This window comes from Pelmatolapia mariae, linkage group LG6, assembly GCF_036321145.2.
Source record: "Pelmatolapia mariae isolate MD_Pm_ZW linkage group LG6, Pm_UMD_F_2, whole genome shotgun sequence".
NCBI classification, from domain to species: Eukaryota; Metazoa; Chordata; class Actinopteri; order Cichliformes; family Cichlidae; genus Pelmatolapia; species Pelmatolapia mariae.
Genome location: NC_086232.1, coordinates 11118749 through 11133487, shown reverse-complemented (window position 1 = coordinate 11133487; position 14739 = coordinate 11118749). Strand labels below are relative to the sequence as shown.

General features: G+C 41.3%; 1 protein-coding gene across 2 annotated transcripts; it reads left to right on the top strand.

Annotated features, from left to right (window-relative positions):
- Positions 1-6699: 6699 nt before the first annotated feature.
- On the top strand, positions 6700-14221 carry LOC134628950 (protein CutA homolog). 2 transcript variants are annotated; one of them, XM_063475793.1, is made up of 7 exons: positions 6700-6762; positions 7249-7314; positions 7416-7564; positions 9764-9823; positions 9991-10036; positions 13494-13543; positions 13709-14221. In XM_063475793.1, exons 2-7 carry the CDS (start codon positions 7252-7254, stop codon positions 13806-13808), a joined length of 468 nt encoding a protein of 155 aa, XP_063331863.1. In that variant the 5' UTR covers positions 6700-6762; positions 7249-7251; the 3' UTR covers positions 13809-14221. The 2 variants fall into 2 exon arrangements, with proteins under 2 accessions (XP_063331863.1, XP_063331862.1); XM_063475792.1 differs by having other exon boundaries at positions 6705-6762; positions 7194-7314.
- The last annotated feature ends 518 nt before the right edge of the window (positions 14222-14739 follow it).

Below are 14739 nucleotides of genomic sequence, written 5' to 3'. Positions count from 1 at the left end.
TTTTGGTGTAATTTTCTCCAGGTTTCTTAGAAAGCGCTTCTTCACAGCTTCTCTTCCACTGAGCCTGTTTCTGACGAGGCTTCAGTGAACAGTAGATGCACATCTCAGGTGCTGTTTTAGGTCTTTGCTAGATTTTTCCTTTTTCTTACGAAAATGACTTTCAGATACTGTACTCAATCCATCCATTCTCTTCCACTTATCTGGAGCCTATCCTAGATGCCATAGGGCGAGACGCAGAGTACATCTGGACATGTTTGCCAGTCAGTTTGCTCTCTGCTGTAAATACTTTTTTTTGACCGGCCACTTCTCTTGTCCTCAACTTGGAGTTTTCTCAAATATTTTTAAGGACTCACCACATAACGTGCTGAAATGTGGCAGGTTTTGACTGACAGCTCTTTCTTTTACACAGTGTAGTGTGAAAATACCGTTGTATGTCTGTCAAACTGTTACCTTTAGCATTTTTCATAGATTCACCTGGAGAAATGGGAAAAAAGTGATTCATTTTTGCAATATTTTTCTAGTAATAAAGTTCCTAAAGATACAATTTCAAGTTGGTCACGTGTAAACAAATGTGAAAAAGCAGTCAATGTCCAAATAAACCCTGTGAATAATCTTCAGAAAGCCTGGAGTGCCAAAGACCACGTTAGAAAAGTGGCTCCTTGGAAACAAAACAAAATCAAAGAGAATTTTGCAAATCTCAGAGTTTCAGCTTTTGATGAATTTGCTTAAATGAAAAGAAATTCAGTCTTTAAAACATCTGTATTTAAAATATTGAAATCCATTTTCTCATAAAACCCCCCAATTTTTTTATGAAATAAACTAATTTGTGTACAAGTATTTTTCAAAAATGTGCATCCATGTGCCTTATTTGTAAACACCAAATTGAGACTAATGCAGCCACCTTCTTTCCTCTCTTTCCATCTGTCATTGCACTTTTTTCTCCGTTTTAACACACATTTTATACATTTCTTTTGGGCCACGTCCCCAAAGATTTCCACTATCCCATCTCCTCCTTTTCTTTCCCCCTGCCCTTCACCTCTTTCCCTTCTGCCTCTCGTTGCCCAAGGCTGATCCAGGGTGTCCTGTTCCTCTCATTCTCATCACAAGCTTCCAGTTTGCATGAATGACTCTGCGTTACCTGCTGCAACCTGGCCTACTTTGAAAGTTCCTCCTCTGCTCTGTTCCAGCGCCACGAGCAAAGTCACAGGCAGACAGAGGGAGGCGGTGGGCTGGTGAATTAGCAATGTGGAGGGAGGAAGAGAGCGAAGAAGAGAGCAGAAAGGAAATAAAATGACACAAAACCTGGGTGAACTTCTCCCCAGAGCTGATGTAAGGAGCTTCATGCAGCAGCGACGAAGAAAAAAGAAAGGCAGAGGAAAGTTTCTCATCCACATCTGTTTGTCTATCTGTTCTTCTTTTTGACCTCTTCTTCGTGTTTTGGGGAATAAAAAGGGCATAACATTATTATTATTGTTATCAGACTCCTCTGCTTAGCTTTCGTCTCATTTACAGGGGAAATATCCAGAGTCCAGTCATTTAAATAAACCATACTCTGGTTAGTTTTCAGGCATTCACACATTAGACCATCATTAAGATCACAGGAAGTCCTGCATGCTGAATTAAAAGGGGTCGAAAACTGTGTGGAATCTGCTGCAGATCCCCAAAGTTTCCCTGAATTTAGTATTTTAATCTCATCTGTGTTTTCTAACTGCAGGGATATGAGAGTTTGTTAAATACAAACACAGGGTTGCTCTCATGAACTGGGATCTCAGTCCTCAGAAGTAAAAATAAAAGAATCGTTAGAAGACGCTTTTTTTTCTCCCCTCAGTGTACAAACTGCATGCATGTTTATTTGTGCCTGAAATCTTCATGCATGAATTAGCAATTTAACTGGAGTGCTGCATTATGCAATCAACATTTTTACAGATGATGGGTGACTCATAGCCTATAAAAAGCCTCGCATCCGCAGTCGGGGCTGTGGGTCAAAAAGCTAATCACCAGAGAACATGTATGCCATCCATCCTTAAGCCACGGGTGCTATTTGAATAATCAGATAAGTGCAGGGATGGGCGTGATGAAGGGAAAAAAGGGAGAGACGGGCTAATTGCTGTGGATCTTCAGTCCTCTGAGGTATTGTCTCGGCAGACCCTGCTGTTAGTGAGGTGAAACTTCTCTCTCCTCTTATCTCCTGGGTGAACGAGGAAGGTCCCAGGGTGGCTCTCTCTCTGCAGAAGTCATCATTAACGGGGGCAGAGGAGAACAGAAAGAGAGCATTTTGCCCCCTCTTTCTCTTTCTTAATTTTCCACTCTTACTTCTGATTTCCTGTTGGAGTGTGTTTGTTTTTGCGGTGTGGTGGCGTGCTGGCGAGTCCTCGAGAGTGTGGATGATACTGACAAAACACCGCGCTCGTCCAAGAACACGAGCCTACACGGAGATTACGGCGCCTCATCCGCTGTCACCTGTTCATCCTTCGCTTTAATCACAGTTATTGTGCAGGAATGCGAGCATTTAAAAAGAAAGAAAGAAAACAGCCCGTCCTTTAAAGTTGCATAGCAGGTTATTTTGGGCTCCCTCGGTTCCATAAAATTCATTTTCAATTCATTTTCTGCATGAACAATGTTAGGTGACTAGCAGCTGGAGCGCATCCAAAGCTTGGCTGGGTACAAAGCTGTCCCCGCTGATTTATCAGCACAAATAATCAGCAGCTTTGCTAGAAAAATATCTAAGACACGGCTTAAGCAAAAGTACTAAGATGTGCACCGAGTACAAACATCAAAGAATCACAAGGCTAAAAATTCCTTATTAATGGAGGTATATGTATCTGGCAATCATTAGCAACGTGCAACTGTGAAGTGTTTAGGAAACACTACATTTCCATGATTCGCAGTTTTTGGTGGGCTTTGTCTTTACAGCAAGTGCAAACATGCAACACAAACCGACAAGACTGGAATAAATACAGTGGGGAAAAATGCATCTCATATGTGTGGTGCTGTTTCTGTAGCGAGTGCCTGAATGCAAACCATTACAAATGATGGAAGAGACATAGTGTAAACCAAAATACACAGTTAAATATTGCCATATTTTTGTGTCTCCCCATAGCAAGAAGATCCTGGGGTTTGAATCCACCATCTGGCCCTTCTGTATGGAGTTTGCATGTTCTCCCTGTGTCTCCTGGGTTCTCTCTCTGAGTACTCTGACTTCCTCCCACAGTCCAAAGATATGCAATTAGTGGGGTTAGGTTAACTGGTGATTCTAAATTGGCCATAGATGGTTGAAGGTCTTTGTGCGTTAGTCCTGCAACAGACTAGCGACCTGTCCAGGGTGTACCCACCTCTCACCCTATGGCAGCTGTAATAGGTTCCAGCCACCCTGAACTGGATAAGAAGATGGATGACTATAAGGATGGAGGTTTGAGTTTTGGCCTTTATTGATAGATTTCCTCTTTATTACGATGCACAATGGGTGCGAACAAGACCCTTAATTGGAAAAGCAGAAGAAAATGGATGGATTGATATTCTTACCGGTATGTCAGCAGTTGGATTAAGTAGAAAGATGCAAAGACAGCCAGTGATGAAGGTTGAGCAACATGACTGATATCAGTTTAACTGACCGATTGACCAACTTTGGGTCGATGCTGAATAAAGTTGTAAATGTTACATTGTTCCTCATTATTCCACAATGCTGAGTGGATTTGTAGAGGTTTAAGGGGAGATGAAAGACAAGAGTGAGAAATCGCACCTTAGACAGCCTGGATTTGTCCACCTCGTGTGGTCTGCAATGAAACTGCAAAGACATGTTTCACTGATTTTGAAGCTGACATCGTAGCTGCATATAGAAATCTTTAGCTGAAGTCCACGTTTACCCGCTTCTTCTTCTTCCTCTCTCTGTTTCTTCCTCTGTCTCTCTCTGGAAGTTAAAGGGCCAGTGGAGGCTCATTAGAATGCAGAGGAGGAAGGCTCTGCTGCAAATTGAAAACATATTGATTCTCCTCATGCTTCCGGGGAGAGAGAGACAGAGGGAGAGAGACAGAGGGAGATGGGAGCAAAGGGAGAGAAAAGAAGGATAAAAGCTGGTGAAGAAACGGAGGGAGCAAGACATGCTCCCACACAACCCCCCACCCCACCATGCCTGTAGCAACTTGTGTGTCTGGTGTCTATCTCTCTCACACTCCCTCTCTGTTTCACACTCAAACAAATATGAACTGTTTCACATGGGCCACCAAGATAACATCTCACACAGGCTGAGGTCTCTGTCGCTATGGCAATCAGGTCAGGGCAAGCAGTCGTACATGTCTGCATGTGTGTGTTTGCGTGTGTTTGCGTGTCTTCTACATGCACGCTGTCATGTCCAGCTGTGTTGGCGAGAGGCCGCGGGATGCCAATGAGAGAGGACAGCACACAACACGTACAGATGTGCTGACTGCACAGTTTCTATGGGAACCAGCCCCCACCCACCCCTCCCCTTCCCACTACCACCAACATATCCCTCCTCCTTCCATCGCTCCTCATTGCTCCTGCAAAAGCTTGACAAGCTCCTCTAATGCCTCTCGCTTCGTCTTTATGCGAGTCCAAGCATTCCTGGTGGAGCTCTCACATCAGCTACAGCTCAATCTGTCTCCCCCGCTTCCCCCCCAAGTGTGCATGTCAAGTGCGTGTGCATGGGTAAGAGCCTGCGAGTGTGGATATTCAGTGGGCACGTGCGACAGGCTTGTCTTCTTCTTTAATCAAGAATGGGGGTGAAGGCAGGGGAAGTGTGAAGTAGGTGGTGAATATTATCAGAGAGACTGGCCCTTCTGTCATCCGCACAGAAACAACGCACAAGCACAAATAACACACACATGGAGCAAACACAATTTGTGTGCACAATCGCAGACATTGCTGGCACCCTGTTGACAGGGCTTGATTTATTGTGCGTGTGTGTGTGTGTTATAACTACCAGAGCTGATCATAAACAATACCGCTGTCTGCTGAATAAAAGCTGCCATCATATGGCTGCCTGCTGCCATTGCATGTCTGATTTTTTCACACAAGTCTAGATTTCGGAATATTTGCATGTGTGTATGTTACATACATGAGCAGCTGCTTAGAGTTTCATGTTTACGTCTGGTGTTTTTAAAAAAAGACACAAATCATAAAAATTTGGAAATTTTACAGCAAAGTAAAATAAACTACACCTTCCCAAAAAATTACATCTAAATTAAAGATAATGAAAAAACTGCACATAAAAATGACATATGCTTTATGTGTGATTAAAAAATAGAAATGTCATTGACTTAAACATGCTTTTTGCTCATTTCAGATAATCTGGCAGTTTGTTTGTTTGTTTGTTTGTTTGTTTGCCAAATCCCAAAGTTAAGTTATTGAAGTTTAAGTCCAGGTATTTTTTTTTAAATAAAAAGTCCATATGTGATTGCCTTTTGCAGTTTCCTGACTGACTGACTTTTGTTGTGGGGCACTTCCTGTACTTTAGCGTTTTAGCATGATTTGCACTTAAGCAAACAATGCAAAAACATGGAACTATAAAATGAGCTTAGTGTAAATTTAGCTCTATGAGGATTTTTGACAAATACACAATTTTTGCAGTGTTGAATCTGCACATCACCACAGTGGATTTTAAATGAAACAATCAATTGCAGATTGCAGATGTTCAGCGTTAATTCAGCGTTAATTCAAGGGTCTAACAAAAGTATTGCGTATAGAGTTTAGGAATTACATCTACTTTTTGAAACCAGATTTTCAGAGGTTCAGAAGCAACTGGCCAAACTAACATAATTTTAAATGTGAATATTGTTTTTTTTATACTTAAATAAAAATCAATCAATCAAACATCACCACATGCTGTGTTTCCTACCTTGTGATGCTCTGCCAGGCCTTCACATATTTGAGGGTCTCTCTGCTTCTCTTCTGTCTTCAGTGACCGTAACTCTGTTGGGTTGAGACCAAGTGACTGACTTTGTCATTGAAGAATACTCAATTTCTTTGCCTTAAAAAACTCTTCTATTGCTTTTGCAGTATTCTTTGGGTCATTATCCATTTTAACTGTGAAACAGCATCTACTTGAATCTGAGCAGAGTATAGCCCTGTACACTTCACAATTCATAAAGTTACTTCTATGAGCAGTCAAATCATCAATAAACACTATTATTTCATGGAACAAAAACTGAACAGCCATCATCTGACAGTTAAACTGCTTGCCATGCAACAGTCATGTGGATATAATACATACATATTCAAGGTCAGGTACAACTATTAAATACAATATATATATATATATATATATATATATATATATATATATATATATATATATATATATATATATATATATATAGGGAATATTATAAGCTACAAGATTTGTTTTAGTTGTTGTTAAGTGTGTTTTCTGTCAGACGTAGGGGCTGTTGTGGCTCAGGTGGCTGAGCACGTGGCCTACCTATCAGAAGGTTTCTTCCAGTGCATTCACTGGGGTAAATGCTTGTGTGTGAGTGTTAGATAAAACCAATGTGTGTGTAAATGATTAAATTAAACTTATAAGATAGTAGAAATTATAGAAAAGTAACTAATTAGAAATTATAATTTATTTATTTTCCCGAATTTCAGAAAAAATTAATAAATGCAGAAATGTGAATTAGAATTCCAATTCCGTCTAGTCCGCTGTCCCGCAACATACATGTCAGGGGCTTTTATTTTGAAAGGTAGGGACAGGAAGGTTTACAGGAGGTTTCCTGTAGGGGTCGAGCAGTGACAGGCTGCTGTTAGAAGGTAAGTTGAAAGGAATTTACATTATAGCAACACTTTGCAATCCAGCTGAACATCTTATCAGAGAGTTTAAGTGAGTGTGACGTGCCTGTGTTGCTCACACACTCACGAGCTTCTGCCGACGCCCAGCAGCTAACAGCTAACTGTGGTTACTAGCAGTGCAATGCTAAACTCACCTGCAAGTTCAAACCCTAAGCCCCTCAAGCGTGCAGCGTCACTGTGAAATATTTTAAACAAATATATACTTTTGGAGAGCCGGCTGCAGCATTTCTACAGCCCGTTCTCTTAAACTAATGTCACTTATGGTCTGCTTTGTTGAGTGGAGCGTGTTGAATGCAAAAGTGTGGAAGTTAACAGAGACTTTCATGGTGTTTGCGTGTTTGCATGGTGTGACAAGCTGCTTCAAGTACTAACCCTTATGTAACTCTGTTTAGACACATTACAACAAAGGGGAAAAAAGCCTAAGCTTTGTGTGTCTCACCTGCTCAGGCAATGCGCATTGGTTTGCCCACAGCAGAGACACTACAGGGTGGATCCTTAAAAGCTTTACTTTTGGTGAGTGTGCGATTTCCTCTAACACTTGGCTTATCAAGTTAGGTAAAATGGAAAAAAAAAAAACATGCTTTGCTCTAACGTTTATTCATTTCTCTCGTCAGACAGTGCTCCTGAGCGTGTTTATGTTCCAGCTGCTGAGGACCGTCGGACTGAGGGCCTTCTCCATGGCATCTGAGACGTACACATCAGGCACACACTCTGCTGCCTTTGTCACCTGTCCTAATGACACAGTTGCTAGAGATTTAGCCAGGTGATTCAAATGGCACAATAACAGTTCTGTTTTGGATGCTGTTTTTCCATCTTTTCAATTATAATATATGCACACTAGACACTTTGTTAGGTACACCTTACAAGTACTCGGTTGGACCTGTTTTTTGGCAATAATTGAACAAGCTGCTGGAAACATTCTTCAGAGATTTTGGTCTGTGTTGACGAGATGGTTGCTGCAGAACATTCATGCAAATTTCCTGGTCCACCACTTTCCAAAGGTGTTCTACGGGGGCCTCCCTACTACTGCAGATAAGGAGGCGGTCCGCTTGCCTCCACCCCAGAGAGAAGGGTTACACCTCCTGGGTCTAGGTGCGGCTTGCCCCTCTGGGGGCGGGGGTACCTGGACCTGGGATATAGAGTATGTTTGGGGAGTGTGATTGTGCAGTGTCTATTTGTGTCTGTCTGCACGTTGGGTAAGTGCCGAGTATTTGGTTGTGTATATGGGGGTGGGAATACACGTTTGAGTCTGCGTGCGCCTGTTCGTCTGTGTCTGTATGTCAGGTTGGGTCTTAGACTCCACCTCTCTGGGAACATCTCAGGCCCTCCAAAGTACGGAGGCCTATCTCCCCTCACCACACTCCCTGCCGGTGGCTGATGCCCTCAGACGTTGGTGTGCTGGTGGTTCTTGTCAACTGGGGCTGGGCACTCATGTATGTACCGGCTCACTCCTGGTGGCCGATTGGCGGGGCCTGGCGCCTGTGGCCCGGCTGGGCCCCTTCCGGGGGGTGGGGTGTCCTCAGGCCTCTGGCCTCTGGGCCTGAAGCTCGGTCCTCTCTGGCGCAGCTGGCTGCCGGCAGAGCCCGCGGGCACGCCACTGCAACCCCCTCTGGCCTCTGCTCTGTGGCTGCTGGGTGACCTCTCATTTGGGGCTCTACTCAGCTCTTCCCAGGAGGGTGGCACGGTTCCCCACCTTTGGTGGTCCTCCTTGGGTCCTCGTACTCTGGGGCCTCTAGATGTCTGGGGCCTGGATCTCCTCCATACCTGCTTCATGCCCTGGGGGACGGGGCTATGGCTCCCCACACTCCCTAGCAGATCGTTACATGGAGAAACCTTTGGAATACAAGCGTGCTGATCCACACAGGTGTACACACGGGTGTTCACAGACACAAACTACACCTTTCTTGGCTGCTACCTCAAAGCACATTGTGCGCTGTCTATCTTGCGTGCTGCACAATAACATTTAATATTTAGTATCTACTGTTATCTACTGCCAGCTAGTTTATTGTGATGGTGCTGTATTTATTATGTTGCTGTTTTTTGTTTGTTTGTTTTCTCTTCTGTTTTTTTTTCTCCATACAGGTGATCCAGGTGTTTTGTTTGTTTTCTCTTTCTTCTCCCCTTTCTCACCATCTCTTCTCCCCTCTATTTTTCTTTCTCCCCCTCTTTCTTTCATTCTTTCTCCCTGTCCTATCCCCCAGTCATGTCTGTCCCGACTGTAACAACCGAAAATAAAATGAATACATAATTATAATAAAGGTCAATCAAATGGACCAATATGGCAAGGCCATGATGATCCACTTGGTAAAGTAAATCCACTTGGCATCTCTCTTGGCCTTAAGACAACAATTCTGATGGCTAAAGATCCAAACGGGACAGGGGGAAAAGGAAAAAAAAAAAAAAAAGTGTTCTACTGGATCGATAGCTTGTGAATGTGGAGGCCACTTGTGTACATTGACCTCACCGTCATCTGTTCAGTAAAACCAATTTGAGATGATTTGAGGTTCGTGATATAGTTTGTTGCCATCAGAAGGTGTCATGAAGGGTCTGAAATGGTCAGCTACAATATTCAGGCAGGCTGTGATGTTTAAACCATTTCTTTTTGAAGCCAAGTGCTCCAGAGTATATCCCCCACACTATTAGACCACCATGACTAGTCTGAACGATTGATACAAGGCAGGATGGATCCTTGCACAAATGTTATGTTCAGATCATCTTTTTCTGCCATGCTGATGTTTAGTTTGAACTTCAGCAGGGGGTCTTGACTGTGTCTACATACTTAATTGCATCGATTTGCTGGCATGTGCGCCTGAAGAGGGTGTGCCTGATAAAGTGGCTGGTGCTTGCATATGATTGTTGATGAAAATATCAAGTAAAAAGTCTCTGTCTTCATTAGCTGGATACAAGGACCATGAGATGTTTTTCATCTGTGCTCATTTCATTCTTTTATTCTTTCTCACAGGGGTATTGTGGAAAAGAAGCTAGCAGCTTGTGTCAACATTGTCCCAGCGATCAAATCTATGTATGTTTCACATTAGCTATTCTTTAGTATCATGTTGCACTGAGATTTCTTTGCCAGTGTTTTTTTTAAATTATAGACTATATTTATACTGTTCTAACTAGCAGAGGTCTTCCTGCCTTTGAAGCTAGTACTTAATAACCAAAAATAATTGTGTGCTGTTCCTTCAGATATGAATGGCAGGGGAAGATTGAGGAGGACAATGAGGTGCTTCTGGTGAGTGCTTTCTGGGTACTGTTATATATTGCTTAAATGCAGCTAAAATCCATTTGTATGTCTTGGGGGCAAAATGTAATACAAGACTGTTATTATTTCAGATCCTATTATGGATATAGCTTAATTTATTAGTGAAATAATTTAAAAGAAAAAATTCCTAATTTACAGAAGTATTTAGACCCTTTGATGCGATGCTCCAAGTTGTTGTCTGATTTCTAAAGTCTTGAGTGCTCCCCACAGCAAGCAGCATCAGTAATTGTGAGATGGAAGACGTTAAGAACCACAGAGACTCTTCCAAGAGTGGACCTCGTGTGTAAAATCAGCCACAAAATCATGTTGGTACTTGGTTACAGGGGCAATCAAGACTCAGTCCCTCCAACAGAGTTTCAGAAGACCTCAGGAGAGAATTGTAAAACCTTTTGAAAGGTGGCTCAACTGAGCTCCAACAATTAGTTTTTTTTGGTAGAGCAGTTCAATGGAAAACAATATAAGTAAATGGTATTATCTAAACTTCAACCAAATGATTTGTGAGAGCAAAACCAAAAAAGACAAACTCTAATCTTTTTTGCATTTAAGTCCAAATTCTGTTACCGGTGAACACAAAGCACTGATTATTGGCTACGGTACCATCCCTGCGATGTAGCATGGTGGTGCTAGCATGCTCCGGGAATACTTGACAGCAAAAAGGGACGGGGAGATGTATCACAATCAGGGGGAGAATGAAAGCTACTAAATAAACAGAGGTCCTTGAAGTAAACCTGCTGCAGAATGGGACGTGAAGGAGGGGCAATGGTTCAAAAAAGTAAATCAAGACACTTCTAGAGTAACTTGAGGACAGAAAATTGAACCTGGAAATAAGACTATTCTATAGAAGAGCTATAGTTTTTAAGCTTAGGTTGTGACTAAATGACTGTCAATATGAGCTGTTAGTAGATAGACTCTGTCCTACTTTCTGTAGTCACTGTTAGAGGGAACAGCACTGATAACCATTCTCAGCTGTGGGCAACATTTCACTATTTAATATAAATATTTTTTTAAAGCAAGTAAGTCCTGAATGCGCCTGTGAAGACAGCAGTGAATGACAGTACTGTTTTTTTGGGGGGGGTTTATTAATGCAACATGTTTTAAAATGTGCAGAGGCAGGTTTCAGGATAGATCCCACTATTTGTCTGCTTACTGTGACCAATGTTCCCTCTAATTTTTCACGTGTCTGAGCGAACACACAAACTCCCTGAGCGATCCCTTGGACCACTGTGAGCGACATCAGACGTGTGCACTGTGGTCACGCCGGCATCTAATCCATCAAAGTTACATGGTTTATTAAAATAATCAAATTACAGCATTTACATTTATGTTAGACTACTTTTAATTAACTGCTTTAGCCCACTTACAATGAAAATTTTAAAAAAAATCTAGTCATTGACCTGTGTAGTATGTTAACACTATTGGAAGTAAAAAATAACTTGAACTCCTATTTCGAAAACACAACTTTCTTTTTTTTTTTTTTTTAATTTTTTTTATAAAGCTCTGACTTGTATTATGAGTATGAGTATGAGTCTGTGGTCTGGGAGAGAGTCCTGTAACTCTGTCTGCAAAATACAGTATATAATGACCAATGTTGGGCAATAAATTATATAGTTCTTCAAAAAAGTAACTCAGTTTGGCAAATAACAAAGTTTTTTGCAGCTATTTTTTTTAATACAGCCAAGGCGTTTTTAAATAAACATTTCAAACTATTTACAGAACAATCAGCTGTTCTGCATCAAATTTGATGCCACACAAATTATTTGTGCCACTCCAAAAAATAATTTCTGTCCACTATGAGATAAAGGAGAACAACAGCCTGATACCTGCAGGCCTGACAACAGGAGATGTATCACTCCTGTAACATTCAGTAGTCGCCTCACTGTTCTGACACACACAACAAAACTATTGACTACACTACACACTAACTACACAAGATTTGCGCTAAACGTCTCAAATCTCTCACATCTCAAAACACCGCCGTCACTCTTAAAACTTCCCCCCGTTTCTTAACAACTAGATGCCACGTTGCCATATCATTTTGTGATTGGTCGACATGGTACTTTTTTGGACGAATAGGAAAGGCAGAGGGAGGTGGGGTTTGTTTTTGCTCACAGGTGGAGAGTGCTTTCGAGACTTTTTTCTTATAAAACGCCGTTTTTACCGTTTCTTCCCGCAGTAAATATAAACAACGACAGTATTCAGGAAGAAAACCAAACATTGCATATTTTTTTTTATCACAACTCTGGTTTTACGTGGCCTATCTGATAGGTTTGTAGTTTGAACATATTCGCTGGAACGTTCAGGACAATTTGCTACACAGCAAAGAACAAGACTCAAGTAGGCAACATCCTTGTGTTACTCATGCATGAGGAGGCCTGCCTGGAGCCAAGTGTCGTTCCACCCACTTGACCTCCGTCAGACTCTCAGCCAGGTTCCCCATAGCACTCCTTTTATTGTGGTTACATACATATGCATAAGGTCATTAACATATAACAGCTTACATAGGTATACATGTGAACAAAGAATACCCTGTGTGTGTGTGTGTGTGTGTGTGTGTGTGTGTCCATAAAGTGACTTCCTAACCCTGCTGGCCTGGAAGTCCAGCAGTTCATCTAAACAAAATGCACTTAGAGTAAAACAGACATAGATACGTTTATCCTACCATAAAACAATAAGACAAGGTACGACCTCTTCCCATGCTCCCAGGATGTGGGTGTGAAAACCAGAGTGCTCTGGAATGCACACAACGTGTGTCTGCAGACTACTAAGGATCAAACCTCTATTAATCTACAACTAATTATAAAACTCTAAGCATATATGAGTAGATATTTCTAAGCATAAATGACAATCAACAATACAAAACCCAACACTATCAACACAATTTAAAAACTGGTATAAAGTCCACACTTTTTCCGTCAACTGTTCCGTCTGTCCTGCTCACATCTCCAATGGTTGTACAGGTTGTCGTTAACGTGGCTTCACTCCACATCAGCCACGCCGCTTTGCCAGCTTAAACACCGGTGTCGGCACATAAGGACGCTGTCATAGCCTGTCAACGACGTTGATTGGCTGCGTATATACGCATATTGGCTGGACTATCGTTCTAATCCCATATGGGAGCAGCCAGTCACTCACCGACTAACACTGCAAAACAGGATTGTTGAAGTATTAATTTTAATTTCAATTCAGGTAAGTTTTTTTTGTGCGCAACGCAGATTTTCTGTGCGCAGAGACCGTGCCAGCAGTGCGCAATTGCGCATGTGCGCAGCTTAGAGGGAACGTCTGTGACATATTGGGTCATGGTCTCTTAGAACATGGCAAACAATATAATTTAAACTGTTCAGCATGAGCTTTCTCCTTCATGAATTTGATTAAATGGAAAGGTAGTATGTCTGAAGTCCTGTTTGACACAGTGTCTTTCCAAATCTAGATGATCAAAACAAGAAGTTCCAAGGTACCCGCTCTTGCTGAATATGTACGGTAAGTTTGTTTTTATATTCAACACATAAAAATCCTTCCTCCAAACAGATCGCACTAGAACATTGCGTTCATCATTTGCTCCATTATCTCATGATTCATGCAGTCACAGTTTTAAGTACTGGCTTTTCTCTGTTTATTTGACTCATAATGGATTGTCCTCCACAGCTCTAACCATCCCTATGAGGTGGCTGAGGTCATCAGCCTGCCTATTGACCAGGGTAACCCGCCTTACCTTAAGTGGATTGGAGACATTGTTCCTGAGTAAAGGTGGACAGTTAGATTAGTGGAAGAATTTTGGGATAATTGATGGATGTAAAAAAAATTAGAATACAATACAAAAGTTCATTCTTTTCAAACACACCCCCGTTACAAAAAATACTGTCCAGATTTGTAATTATTATTACAAACTGCATTAAATGTTGGGATTAAAAACATGTTCTGAAATATTTGCAATGCTTCTTTCTCCTAGCAATGAGCTGAGGCTTGTAAATAACTGCCTTCCCTCTAGTATGTGGACCTCTAGAGGGCAGCAATGTTTTGTCCTTTTCAAAGTTAAACTGGTGCAGAATTTAACTTTATCTCGGTGAACCCTGAAATGTTTAACGTGAACAGACATCTGTTACATCTGTTATGTCTTTAATGAATTTTGCATTGTGAAATAAAGCCAACGGTTTTTCATTGGTTTTAAGCATTTTTTTGGTGAGCACGTTATGACGGCGTGACACTTACATACATGCTACATACATATGTTAGGCACATACTATACATGTCCATATGTTGTGAAGTAGGTTACATGACTTTTTTTTTTTTCATACAATACCTTTTGTTTTCTTTTCTTTTCTTTTTTTTAAACATTCTAGTTGGTTAAAGTAAACATTTATTTAGTCTACTGTCACTACTTGGCTTTAATACTTCACCATAGCATTAAAAACATCACCGATAATACAAAGTTTTGATAGTGGAAAAAAGCCTTAAACAAGACGTAAAACACCAAGATCACAATAAATGACAAAACTTCCTAATTTTTCAATGTGACTCAGTTTCTTTACACTGACTAACACTGTAATGCTGAAAATTATGCTGCTCATTATGCTAAAGTTAAAGGAACACTTTAATCAAAGTACAACATAAAGTTTTAAAATTGTGGGATATTGATCTGGTCAGTTAAGCAACAGAAGGGGTTGTTCATCAGTTTC